The 14,572-nt window shown below is 46.5% G+C and overlaps 1 protein-coding gene across 1 annotated transcript in view; it reads right to left on the reverse strand.

Moving 5' to 3' along the window:
- Nucleotides 1-14,572, reverse strand: part of MGAT5B (alpha-1,6-mannosylglycoprotein 6-beta-N-acetylglucosaminyltransferase B) — a 164,842-nt gene that overhangs the window by 85,640 nt on the left and 64,630 nt on the right. Inside the window, exon 4 of the mRNA XM_075071713.1 lies at nucleotides 147-259. Within this exon, the coding sequence (XP_074927814.1) occupies nucleotides 147-259 (113 nt within the window). The remainder of the gene's footprint in view (nucleotides 1-146; nucleotides 260-14,572) is intronic.

Consider the following 14,572-nt stretch of genomic DNA (forward strand, 5'->3'; position numbering starts at 1 on the left):
AACTCCTGGATCTGTATCCAAACCTATTGTGGTTGGCTTGTTTCTACCTTTTCCCTACAACACCTATACAGCAATTAAGAGTTCCTAAGTGAACCTGCCCAGCATATAGAATCAGTGAATGGGCAGAAACGTCAGGGCACTCTTACCTTTCCCATTCATGAGGCTGTTCCGGAGAATCTGATCTACTTTCACTGCAATGTCAGAGACATTCTGAGCAATAGCTTGGATCCTCTCCATCAAACCTGCTGCTGGCTGGAATCTGCAAAGTAAATAAATAAACCCTGAGAACATAATTCCTTCCTGTAAGGTGTCCAAGCTTGTTAGAAAGAGCCAGGAGTGCTTTCTGCCTAAATAGCGGCCGTTCTTAGGTGGCAAAATAGGTCACCAAGAGGAGCAGCAATTCCATTTGCTTCCATGAGAGCTTTGACTGAGGGAGGACTGTGGGATTTGACCCATCATTATTTCCCACCCGCCTGCACATGCGCTCACACACAAAATGCAAATACTCGCTTCGGCTGGGGAAACTTGTTTTGCCTAATTTCAAGCTTTCTCAAACAGCCTGTGTCTGAAATTCCTTCCTAAAGGTCATTGGGCTTGTGGTCTGCTATGGGGACACTGTAAAAAAGGATGTAGACAGGGCAAAATCCAGGAAAAAATGTGAAATATGAAGGAGAGCACAACAAGAGAGAGAGATGAAGAGAAAGAGGCAAAGGAGCAGAGCAGGGCAAGAGAGAAGAAATGACTACAATATATAGACCATACACAGGGCAGCTGCTTGGGTCAAATTGGCTTTGCAAGCGCTAAAATGAGCTTGAGAGCTTTACAAAACCTTAGCCACCACAAAACCCATCCCTCCCCACCAACAGCTCAGCTGGTAACCTGAACAAAGATGCATTCCCACCTGGGTGCAGTCACAAAGCATTCCCTGAAAAGTGTTGTGTCATTAAAGAGCAGGGACATGACATTTTTGCTGGGGAGTTGAGTGGTTGCCAGAATACGTTTAATCTTTGAACAAATAATTACTGGCCCCTAGGTGTCATGACCTAACAACCTATGAGAAGAAGAGGTTCTGATTACCATTCAGCCAGTGGGATTGGCCATGTAATCACGGAGCAGATGCTAGTGACTTGTGATTAAGCTATTTTGAGGAGAGGTGCAGGAAAAAGTCAGTTCTGCCCAAAGTCCCCACCCCTCAGTGAGAAATTACAGCAAATCCCCCAGGAAAAATTCATCCTTTAAGCAACTGATGAGGAGCACCAGACCGGGGTGTCTGGACCCCAGGGAATGGAGGGATAATCTATAACAACCCCAGTGGTCAATGGGAAGGCTCTATTCCTGTTCCTCCTGGGTCGGATTCTGACATCCAAACTTGCGATAGGCCTCATTCAGAAAGGCACATAAGCATGTCCTCCATTTTAAACCCATGCTTAAATTCCACTGATCTGAATGGAACTTAGCCATGTGTTTAAGGGGTTTCCTGAATGAGGACCGGCAATCTGGACCACGCATGCTCCACCAATGGTGCCACTGAAATCAATGGGTCTTATTCTCATTTACTCTAAGGTCCCAGTGCATTGCTTTGGCAGTGGAAAGGCACCTTAAATGGATGGAAACAATGGAGCAGTGCATGAACCTTGTGCAACACACCCGAGGACAGAATTTGACCCTCTATGAAGTGTCACTCTTGGGACACATTTGACGTGGACCAATCTTTCCATTTCAAATGTTCTGCTCTCTGTTTCCACTGCAGACGATAATATCTTGATGAGGTTGAATACCACAGTAAATCATTTCCCTTTCCACAATGTCAAGGTGATAAGATTTTTCTCCAGCTATGCAGAGCATTAAAAAAAAAAATGTCGTAACTTGTGAGTAAAATTAAAAGGGCAACCTTAAATGATCACAGAACGAAAATATGCCCTGATTTCAGGTCCTTCTCACTAAAGTTTTACATTTGTTCTCTAGCGGATCAGTGAACCAGCAGGCTAGGATTTAAAGTGCCTCTGTCCTCACGGCTAAAAAAAACCACTAGTTTTATGAACCCACACTACTTCAGTTGTTGATTTAAGGCTGCTCTCTAGCAGCAAACGACTCACATTTTTCCTTCCAGGATGGTTTATGACCATCAATACTGGGCCTTCACACTTCCATAGGGGAAACCACATATCCTGACATGCAATCCCTCCGCCCCCTCTCCCCCAAAAAACCCTATTTAAAATCCAGAGGCTGTCACTCCCCCATACAGCCACAACCCTGTGAAGGAATAAGCCAAGGGTCTAAACTATACCTGCCAGCTGTTTTAAATGCTAAAATCAAGGGATTCTTCCAGTAGTTTTGGCAACATCCGCCTGTCCAAAGAACATGGACCCTCAGCTGGTGTGCATCACTGAGGGTCCATTGACGTAAAACTCCCCTTGACCTTGACAAGGGTCGAGTTAGGAAAGCTTGGAGGGCTTCTGAATACCCCACACTTAAATTGCAACCATTATCCAGTCAGGGAGCAGAAATCATGCCATGGAATCATAGAAATGTACACCTGGAAGGAACCTTAATAGGTCATCTAGTCCAGTCCTCTGCCCTGAGGCAGAATTAAGTATTATCTAAACCATCCCTGACAGGTGTTTGTCTAACCTGCTCTTAAAAATCTCCAATGACAGAGATTCCACAGCCTCCCTAGGCAATTTGTTCAGTGCTTAACCACCCTGACGGTTAGGAAGGTTTTCCTAATGTCTAAACTAAATATCCCTTGCTGCCATTTAAGTCCACTACTTCTTGCCCTGTCCTCCATGGTTAAGGAGAACAATTTATCACCTTCCTCTTTAGAACAATCTTTTACATACTTGAAGATGGTTACCATGTCCCCCCTCAGTCTTCTCTTCTCCATATTAAACAAACCCATTTTTTCCCAGGCTTTCCTCATGAGGTCATGTTTTCTAGATCTTTCAGCATTTTTCCCATGTGGTGTAGGCAACCAACCACACACCACTGGTGGTGAAGAGTTGAAAGTAGCAGCTTGCAAACAAGCAGTAGGTCACTCCAAGAATTCAGCAGTTACTTATGAATAATAGGCCCAGTCCTCAGGTGCGCTGAGGCCCATATGAACCTGGTGGATCTATCGACCTGAGAACTCCCCCCATGTAAACCCTTCACAGTCTCAGGCAAGAGGAGCATGGAAAAAGGAAGTAGGGCATTGATGTAGCAATTCTGTGCTCCAGCCATTCACAACTACTTGATTGGCCTCTGGAGGCCATAGGTAATAAATGTATTAAAACAGGCTCTAACTCATCTCTCTGACTGCTCTATCACAAGCTAAGGTCTGACCAGCTCCAACCAGGATTACGGAGCCATAAAGTGTATGTCTGCACTGCACACTAAGTCCGGGCTCTGAATCACATTTGAGTCCAAGTCCTGCTTCTGTCCACACTAGGGTTGCCAAATTTCTAATTCCACAAAACCGAACACCCTTGCCCTGCTCCCTTTCCGAGGCCCCGCCCTGCCCTGCCTCCCTTCTCCAAGGCCCTGCTCCCACTCACTCCATCTCCCCTTGGTCATTCACTCTCCCCCACCCGCATTCACTCGCTCATTTTCACCAGGCTGGGGAGGGGGTGAGGGCTCTGGCTGGGGATGCAGGCTCCAGGGTGGGGGCAGAAATGAGGGGTTCAGAGTGAAGGAGAGGGCTCTGAGCTGGGGCAGGGGTGCGGGAGAGGGCTCTGAGCTGGGGCAGGGGGTTGGAGTGTGGGAGAGGGTATGGGCTCTGGGCTGGGGGTGAGGGCTCTAGGGTGGGGCCAGAAATGAGGGGTTCAGGGTGTGGGAGGGGGCTTCGGTCTGGAACAGTAGGTTGAGATGCGGGTGGGGTGAGGGATCGGGTGTGGGGCCAGGGATGAGGGGTTTGAGGTGCAGGAAAGGGGCTTCAGGCTGGGGCCAAGAGGTTCAGAGTGTGGAAGGGGATGTGGGGTGGAGGCTCTGGGAGAGAATTTGGGTGTGCCAGGGGGCTCAGGGCTGGGGCAGGGGGTTGGGGTACAGGAGGGGGCTCAGGGTACAGGCTCCAATTGGCCAAGTTGGGGCAGGGAGTGGGGGTGTGGACTCCATCTGGGGGTGTGGGCTCTGGGGTGGGGCATGGGATGAGGGGGTTGAGGTGTGGGAGGGGGCTCAGGGCTGGGGAAGAGGGTTGGGGTGCTGGAGGGAGTGCGTGGTTCAGGCTGTGGGTGGTGCTTCCCTCAGGCAGCTCCCGGGAAGGGCAACATGTCCCTCAGCTCCTAGACAGAGGTATAGCCAGGTGGCTCTGCATGCTGCCTTCATCTGCAGGCACCGCCTCTGCAGCTCCCATTGGCTGCGGTGCCAGCGCTCGAGTTGAGTGACATACGTGGAACCCCCCTGGCTGCTCCTAGGCCTAGGTGCCGGGGACATATTGCCCTTCCTGGGAACCACATGGAATCAGGTAGGGAGCCTGCCAGTCCCGCCAACCAGACTTTTAATGGCTTGGTCAGCAGTGCTGACTGGAGCCACCAGGGTTTCTTTTCAACCAGATGTTCCTGGTCACCTGGCAACCCTAGTCCACATAAATCAGTGTAACACCAGCCAGCAAGTACTCAGGACCCCTGCTAGGATGATGGGTCATAGCCTGAATCCAGCTAGGACTTGGATCCAAGCCCTTTCATTTTGAAGTATGAATGCAGCTCAAGCCACAGATCTCAGACAGAAGGGCTGCATGGTGCAGTATAGACACATTAGCATAGCTATGAGATCTGGGTCTGGCAGTTGTAAACCCATGTTTACAATGCAGTGTGGATACTCAAATACAGACTTGGAAACACCAACCCCACAAGACCAGGGCTTAGTGTGCACTGAGGACGTACCCAAAGGATTAAAGTCACCTTTGGCCTCCATCTTATCTCTTGTGATGAGCACAGCTGAGCCAGACCTGAGACATAGGGTCAACAAATACCTGCAAATGAAATCAGGATCAGCTCCCGAATGAATCGCTAACCAGGAAAGTACTACAATAATGAGTCAGATTCCCAGCAGGTGTAAATCTTATCACCCCAGTGGTGCTGTGGTTTACACCAGCTGAGGAGCTGGGCCAGTAGTCATGCCCGATAGTGTGACTAACTCTACTACCCCGCAGCTGTTCCTTCAACAGAAAGAACTGAAGTCAAAGATCTTGGGTGTAAAATGTATGTGATTATCACCCTCAAACAATAATTTCATTTCTCTTTCGTTGTACTGCAAGGCTTTCCATGAAAGGTGCTAAGGAAATTTATGAGGAAATGTAAACTGAAGTGACCAGGATCAAGAAGGCAAAGGAATATTCTCCTCACTTAAGCTATTTTGGAGCTGAAGAATGTCCATCATGATTCTTGGAGTTTTGTCACATATTAAAGCAATCAACAACGGTTGAAAATGTTAATTTTAAATCAAATTAACCAAAATCTTGTGCCAGTTACGTTTGCTATTTTGCCACATTGGTTCAGACACAAGTTGATACAAAACAACCATCTATTACATCAAGATATTTCATCCTGGTTCCTGAATTTGCATCCAGCATGCAGTTTAGAAACACTTTGATTTGAGCTATTAAACAGATGGCAAGAAAGGTTAAGCATAAATTACTAAAACCATCATTAAAATGATTTACAACTTGGGCAAGAGGACTAGAAAATAAAATATTTAAACTGGGAACCGCATAGAGATAAAAGAGTTTTGCTGTAGCTTGCTGGAACATTATGCTTTATTGATAGTGACTGAAGACAATGAGAAGAAAAATGTAAGTGATCTGCCCTGGTTAGTGATAGCAGAGTAGGATAGGGAATATTTAAATACTATTATTCACTACTAAAGAAGTGAAGGAGTTCAAGAACTATTCACCAAGGGTGACATTCACCCCGTACAGCGGGTCAGCACGAAGCCAACACACCACTTAAATGTCACTTAAACTCTGTTTTAAGCGCTTTCATCTATTATCTAATATCATTAATCTATGGAACTGACTACTGCAGGGGGTCAATGACATCTGTCGGACTCCATACAGGTTCAGGGATCAGGCTGCATTACATTATTGCAGGATCAGAACTTACATCAAAAACTGTGGCTAGAATTTTTAAAAGGCTGTATAATTTCATGACTGGTATTAATTGGCCCAGATTTTCCAGGATTGGAGCCTTAGACTGGAAGCTCTTTGGAGCAGGGAGGGTTGTCTTAATTCTCATTTCTACTAAGAGCAGCCATTTATGCAGGTAGATCAGCAGCGTAAGTGACAACCAGGACTCTACCCTAATCTTTGTATGTTAAGGGCCAAGAACAGGGGTGGGCAAACTTTTTGGCCCAAGGGCCACATCTGGGTATGGAAATTATATGGCAGACCATGAATGCTCAAGAAATTGGGGGTTGGGGTGTGGGAGGGAGTGAGGGCTCTGGCTGGGGGAGGTGGGGCAGGCTCTGTGGTGGGTCCAGAAATGAGGAGTTGAGTGTGTGGGAAGGGACTCCAGGCTGGGGCAGGGAGTTGGGGTGATGGGGGGAGGGGTATGAGGGCTCTGGCTGGGGGTGCAGGCTCTGGGGTGGGGCTGGGGATGAGGGTTTGGGGTGTAGGAGGGAGCTCCGGGCTGGGACCAAGGGTTTCGGAGGGCAGGAGGGGAATCAGAGCTAGGGCAGGGGGTTGGGGCATGGGAGAGGGTCAGGGGTGCAGGCTCCAGGAAGTACTTACCTCAAGTAGCTCACAGAAGCAGCAGCATGTCCCTTCTCTGGCTCCTATGCAGAAGCACAGCCAGGCATCTCTGCATGCTGCCCTATCCACAGGTGCTGCCCCTGCAGCTTCCATTGGACATAGTTCCCAGTCAATGGGAGCTGCGGGGGTGGCACTTGGGGTGGAGGCAGCGTACAGAGCCCCTTGGCTTCTCCTATGTGTAGGGGCTGGAGGGGGAACATGCTGCTGCTTCCAGGAGCTGTGTGGAGCCACAGTTCACCTGGAGCAGGGCAAGCCCCTGACCCCGCTCCCCAACTGGAGCATCGGAGCAGGGCAAGTCCCGGACCCTGGTCCCCGGCGGGAGCTCAAGGGCCGGATTAAAATGTCTGAAGGGCCGGATGCGGCCCCCGGGCTGTAGTTTGCCCACCCCTGGCCTAGAACAATGAGGCCTCAATCTCCGCTGAGCGCTCTGAGAAAACAATTGATTTTCTGGTTCAATGATGAAACAAAAAAAGAAACAAAGAAAAAAAAATTGTTTTGTTTCAAACTGAATTTGTTCAGTTTTTCTTGCCAAAACAAAAAACTGAAAAAATATCTGTTTCGGTCAATTCAACATTTCAAAACAAAATTATCTGTTTCTAAACAAAATGTCAAAAAAAAATTCATTTAGAAAATGTCAAAATGAACCATTCTGACTTTCTAAAAAATGAAACTACATTTTTCAGAGAATTTGCTATTGGCCAAAAAAGAATTGCTCACCTCTACTTATGATGGCATAGCCGGATTATCAATATTTCCTACACCAGCACAGCCAAAGGGATAACCTGCTTCCCAGAACATCAGTGGGCAGGGAGTAGGAATGAGCTCTTTTAAAATATGCCTCTGGAGTGAAGATATAAATCCTACCAAACTGTGCTGGGGATTTGCCAGCGAGTGAAACTATAGTAAATTACTGTAGGTTTTCTAGAATAATTTTTCCCTGGGACCTTAAAAACGTTTACTTCTGCAAATATAGCACTTTTACTTCTAACCATCCACATTGATTTTACCTTTATTATTTTTAGATTTATATTTCCTTGTGTTTGATTAAGATTCAGATCACAATGTCGTTTATAAAACACCATACACAGTATTTATCTTGTTTCAAAAACTCCTATGAAGATATATCTTTCCCCACTGGCAGATCATTTTCGGGATAATGTAGCTTGAGGTCAATTGTTCCTTTACTTTTTGAAGGCATTAATTTGGTTCCCCTTGCTTTGTCTCATGCCTCCAACTTTGCAGCACCAGTTTAGTTATAGCACATTTATCCCTTTGCAAGGTACTATATATTTATCGCCTCTTATAAAATGAGTATTATGAAAAGATGAATGTTTCTATTTGTGTGTTGTCTTGATAATACAGACCCTAAACATACTTGCTTCCTCATCTTGTACGTTTAGCTATTAACTGTTGTAAGCAATGATTTAAGTGAGATCCACACACTTGGAAGTAACGTCGGTATTTCCAAGACAGGACATTGTCTGTAGAAAGTATATGACGATATTAACAGTTGTGTAGCAACATTCACCAAAGGATCTCAAATCTCTCTTCACAAAGGTATGTGTTAGTATCTGCTTTTTCAAAGATGGGGAAACCAAGGCACAGAGCAGTTATACTACAGGTACAAAGTCATACGGCAACTCAAAGTAGCAGAGCTGGGACCAGAATGAGGAAATCTTGACCCCTAGGCCTCTGCTCTAGCCAGTACACTACACTACACTACCACCTCAAATAGGGACAAGTAGTGTGAACCAGTACATGGGGCACTAGATTGGGAGTCAGGAGATCTACATTTCATTCTCCACTTTGCCATCTGTTCCCATTGTGCGTGTTCCCTAGTCACCGTGCCGCTCTGTGACTCAGTTTCCCTCCCACCAGAAAACAAGGATAATGATGCTCACTCATCTTTGTCAAGTGCTCTAAGAACCAGATTAAAAAGGCTGTATAATTTATAAGCATTACTATGTTCCATAGAAATAATAATAAATAATAATAATAATACCACTCAGCTCTTACATTGTGCCTTTCATCTTTAGATCTCAAAACCTTTTACCGAGGAGGTCAATATAATTATTCCCATAGGCTTCATCAAATCAACTTCACACAAAAATATTATAAAGCAAAGTATGTTTCAAATGCGTATTTCAGTAGCTCTGCATTCTGCAATAAGCTGCATCCCATCCTATTGAGGCGAACAGCTCAATCTTGTCTCCATGAACATCTGCTTGAATAAAGAATTAAATTTGCTCTGGCTGTGTTTGTGCACCTTCCGCACTCACTTTCTGCAAACATTCTAACGAACATGTTCCATGCCAGAAACGTTCATTGAAACAGCTCGTTTTCAGCAAATATTAGATGACAGGCACCGAGTCATTTTTGAATTCGTTTGATACCAAGAGTTACGCTCAGCCAACACAGGAAAGAAACAATGTCAGGTGACATATATATCCAGTCAGAACCAATCAAGGAGCTGCTACTGTATACATTTCCATGAGTCACTTTACTCACAGACGTAGGCCCGGTTACTTTAACGAGATGACTCCGAATAATATTACTAACGTGAGTATGTTTGCAGGATTGAGCCCCAGCACAGCTGAAACTTGAGTTTTCCATCCAAATGGTCAAAACATTTTGAAATTTTGATGGGGAAAAAAGGGGAAATGTCCATAAAATTTTTGACTCATTTTTGGGCCATCTCTAATATCAAACATCTGAAAAGAAAATTCCCCACAGCAAAATAAATTTACTGACTATCCACACTCAACTATTTTCAAATCAGTTGAAGAAAATCATAAGATAATTCATGACAGGGCTGAGGCTAAATTCATAGACTAATGCCTTGATCCTGCAATGGACTGTGATGACAGACCCCCCTGAGTCTGAGGCAGTGCTCCACTTACTTCTATGGGATTTACTCCCATGAGCAATTACACACACATATATGTGTCAAGATCAGTCACTCGGATGGGGGTACTCACAGTGCATGAAGTTAAGCATGGGCATTAGTCTGTAAGGACTGGGCCTTGGATACACGTGTCAATCCTTTGACCCCAGAGGGGCTCCATGCAGCCTCAGGGCTCCATTTAGAATCAGTTGCGGGATCAAGGCCAAAATGAATTGCTACAAGTTATTTGCTTATCTCCAATACCGCAGGAGTTAAAATCTCAGTATTTCCTACCTACACTGCATACATTACACTATGTGTATGTCTCTATATTCTGTGCTTTGTATGTGGCTAATCATCATCAGTGCCAAACACGTATTCTTTGAAACTGTTTTTTAAATAAGTAACTGGGCTACTTTTTGTATAAGTTGCTGTGACTGGGTGGTAACGAACTTGTCCTCTGGTGGGCAGCGGGCGGTTTAATGGCCACGGCACATATGCCTGATCTTACTCCAGGGACCCCAGCTAGGAAGTGGAGAATCAGTCAGAGCAACTGTCCCTGAGACTGCAAGAGTGGGGTCCTGAGAGTTCCTGGTTTTGGGGCTGACCTGGGAGCAAGTCTCCCCCATGGAAAGAGAGCAGTCTGCAGGATCCCATGATTAACTCCAGTGCACTGTTCAGTTTGTACAGCAACCCTTAGGTAGGAGAATCTCTCCCGCCTCCATTCATTTGCTTCTACTTCACTCGGCCTTTAGCTTCCTTTGCCAGTTACATATTTTATATACGTGTGGAATTCAGTGGCTGGAACCCATGGGACCGGATCTGCCCATGTGACAAACCAGGGGAGAGGGGATTCAGGGCAGAGGGGAAGGATTCCAGATGGAAACAGCACTGATTTATACATATGGGAGGAAGGCAGAGAATTATCCCCTCCCTAAACTATCTCCTGGGTTGCTATGATCAATAGCTCCCCAGCCTGGGGAAGCACCGCTCTCTGTCTTCCACATTTTAGTGTGGCTTGCATGATTATTTGCTAGCTGCACTGCAAGGCATTATTTCTGCCTCCGCTGGCAGCTTTGGGACATTCCTGTGGCTTTCTTCTGCCTCCCCTCCAAACTGGACATTCCACTAATAAGAGTCCAGCATTGGTCTCCAGTTGATTAACCATGTGATGATGCTCAGACATCCAGGTGGGGCTGCCACTCTCAAGTGGTCTTAAATCAGAAGCATCTTAGAGCACACTGAGGATTCATTGGTGCCCGAGTCTCCTCTCACACTGGTATAAATCAGAAGTGACACCACTGCACTCAAAGGAGTTATAGTGGGAGAGGATACTCAGGACCAGGGCTGGCTCCAGGCACCAGCATTCCAAGCTGGTGCTTGGGGCAGCAATGTGCAAGGGGTGGCAGTCCCTGTTGTTTTGCCCCCAAGCAGCGTGCCGAATTGCCGCCAGGGACTGTGGGGGCAGTCCATGGGCCCTTAGGGCGGCAGGCGGGTTTCTGCGGCGGCGGCAGCTTCTATGTGTAGCTGTCTGCGGCAGCTTTAGCTAAACATAGAAGCCGCCTCCGAATTGCTGCCTCTGTGGAAATGTGCCTGCCGCCCCAAGGGCACACGGACTGCCCCCGCCGCCCGCGGTGGCAATTCGGTGTGCTGCTTAGGCGGCGAAAACTGTAGAGCCGGCCCTGCTCAGGACACTGGTATCTCATCACCCCAGGGCTTTCTATTCCCCTTATCTGACTTTTGCCCCCATTTATCTGCTCTCCAGACCCACTGGCTGCAGTTCAAACCTCCCCAGCTCAGTGTGGTTTCTGCTCAGGACCAGGCCTAGAGGAGGAGAGTTCCTCACCCAGCTTAGTTTGTCAACAACAGTTCTGCACTGGAAGGCAGCTCGGAGGTGTTCGTTTGTAAATCATCTGAGAAAATGTGACAAGCCCTGGCTCCAAAGGGCCAGAATCGGCGCTTTGCCGTGGAATGCTAATGTGCAGAGAAGCCTAATTCATGCAGCCTTGTGATAAACGGGCTCCTGGCGCACTGACATATAGGGCTGAAAGCAAACAAAAAAATAACCAGCAAGGGAGGACTATTAAGGAATTAGCCTGAGCAAACTGAATTGGAGGGGATGAGGGGGAAGGCTGGGTAGTGCAGCAACAATGGGAATAAAGGGAGCCCAGGCATGGGCGGATAAATGATCCTAATTCAACAAGATGAGAGTAAGTAAAGCCCAGATACCAGAATGACTGGTAGTTTAGCGGCAAGGCAGCCTGGTCTAATGTCTAGGGCATTGAGAGATCTGAATTCTATTCCTGACTCTGCTGTTAACTTGCTGCATGACCTTGGACTGCTCCCTTCCCCTCTCGGTGCCTGTTTCTCCTTCCAGCCTTTGCCTGTCTTGTCTATTTAGATTCTGAGCTTCTCAGGGAAGGGACCATCTCTTTTGATGAGTATGGGCAGTGTCCAGCGCAGTGAGGTTCTGATCTTGGTTGTGGGCCTGTCAGTGCTACTGTAATGCAAATAATTAGTGATCATATAAATACCCATGTCGCTCACAGCCCTTCAGTCTCTCTAGGTAAAATGGGAATGAAATAAGTAATGGTGTCTCCCCCAGGGCCCCGGTGTGATTCGACCCTTAGTACCCAGTAGTCAGAGGGAACAAGGAGGCTGAGACATGGGCTATCACCTTTCCCGTCCCTCTTTGAATGAGAGAGCGATTTACCAACCATACCTAGGGAAAATCTCACAGCCCAGAGGCCAGGGATCTCCTCAGCTTTGTCTTCTTTTTTCCAACTCCTCTCCTGGGTGGGTAAATGGAATTACAGATGCTAGAAATCTGATACTGTACTTCCCCTAACTAGGTTGTCTTAAGTGCTGTCTAGCTAACTCCAGGCAGAGTTTCTGCTGGAGAAGAAGTGATATAGGATGGAAATTACTGTGGCAGCTGAAGGGAAATGACTGGCTCCCATGTAATCCGAGCCACATTCATGTTTTCTTTCTTCCTCTTGACAGAATGAGTCTATAGACCCTGGGGAACAGGGCAGGAAAGGGAGAGGCTGGGAGAACACTCACTGCTGCATTTTCTAGTGTCTGGCTTTGGACATCAAGCGATTTATTTATTGATACATTTATTTATTTTTGTTGTTACGCTAATGCAGGCCCTGGACTGTGTGCGTTAAAACCAAAGAAGAAGTTTACCAAAGAGCAGAGTGGGGTTACCAGAAATACCACCACCACAAAACGTGGGCCACAGCCTACACTTACTAGCCAACATCATGTCTAAAGACAGCAGCTAAATGATTTCCGCCACCAACTGAGCCCCATTTTGCTCCGCCTCCATTGGAAGACCTTGAGTACAATTCTTCTCCACCTTTATCTTCGAGCAATTTTTGTCAGACCTTCCAACAGTCACTTAAGACAAGCTTAAGTGACTGTTTACACAGCCCATTTTCATTTGGGGATCACTATGCGCTTTACAGCCATTAAATGAACCACATGAAACCACCAAATGACCCCATGTGAATTACAGATGGGGAAACCGAGGCAGTGGTGGGCACATCCTAGTCATATATCAAGCTAGTGCCAGAGCCAGGAGTAGAATATAGCAGTTCTGACTCACCAGCCCCTTCATCTGAGGATCATAAAGCACTTTGCAACCATCAAGGAATCCACATAATATCATAGAGAGGTAAACTTGGGTGTAGCCGAGACATAGGCATATGCCAAGGGTCACACTCCAATTTAGGGCCAGAGCCCTGAATAGAACCCACTCTCGAGTCCTGCTTTATAATGCTTTTTCACACTGCCTTTACCCTGGTGCAGAAACAAGACCCTGAGGTAGCTGGAAATGATGATCAAGGCTAAGCCATATAACGTCTGGCAGCATTGTATCTTAAGCCAGACTATCAGTGGCAACAATTTAGAAATTAATAGAGCCAAGCTGGCAGGCAACTGGATGCAGGAATGTCACTCACTAAGTTTCATTTTGTAAGACTTTAATTACAAAGGAAATCTGGAGTCATGTAACTATTACAGAAATGAATGCTTAAAGCATGAGGAAATTAACTGAACTCTGGCAGTAATTAAGCCTCAAGCTGAATCGTCATTAGCAAATAGTATCTTTCACGGGCCATCCGGTGGGGGGGAAAGGGGACACCAAACAGTGATGTCCCCATATGCACCACATCCAGAGGTGATGGTACAGCACTACCAGGCAATCAGCCTTCTTGACCTCATCTCTGTCACTTCCAAGGAGTCCCCATCCTCCGTGTGGCTCACAAGGTTGGATATAATTTCCAATGCAAGCTAATATTTCCCGAGCCCAGTAAATAAGCTCTCCAGGATGCTTCCATAAGTAGTTTTAATTTTGCTTCCCTCTGATGATTTACGAGGGTTGCATTCAATTAACAAGGGTATTGATTTTTCTGCAGCTGGCCAGCACGCTGACTTGGAGTTGTTTTATTATGAACCTTTTCTCTCTCTTTCTCTGACATATACTTTTGGGGGGGGGGCCCCAAGGGAAAATAAAGACAACCATAAAATATGGAAGGAGACTTAGATGGATACAGAGTTTCACAAGGTATAGGATAGAAGCCAAACTCCTGAGGCGGTGCACTCAGAGAGACCAGAAGAGGGACAGAGACGCAGCTAGTCCTGTACCTGTGACAGCCATTAAAGATACCTTGGTATTTTTCAACAGAGTAGAGCAGTTCACCTGCATGTCCTAGCAGAATTCCGGTGCAGGTAATTAATTACATTCTGTTTACTTAAATTCCTCTTGCAGTTTCTTCTGGAAAAGCCAGTCTTCCTGTTCAAGAAACCCTGGTTGTGCAGTGTGCCTAGATGAGGATTGCTGGCATGTAGCCACTTCAGAGGTAGCTGCATTTCAGTGGGGTGTCTGTGAAGTGATTGGTTATACAGATATTCCATAAAGCATCTGGAGGGCCCATTCTCATTCTTCTCCATGAAGGTGCCCT

This window comes from Chelonoidis abingdonii, chromosome 13 (assembly GCF_003597395.2).
Source record: "Chelonoidis abingdonii isolate Lonesome George chromosome 13, CheloAbing_2.0, whole genome shotgun sequence".
Taxonomy (NCBI): domain Eukaryota; kingdom Metazoa; phylum Chordata; order Testudines; family Testudinidae; genus Chelonoidis; species Chelonoidis abingdonii.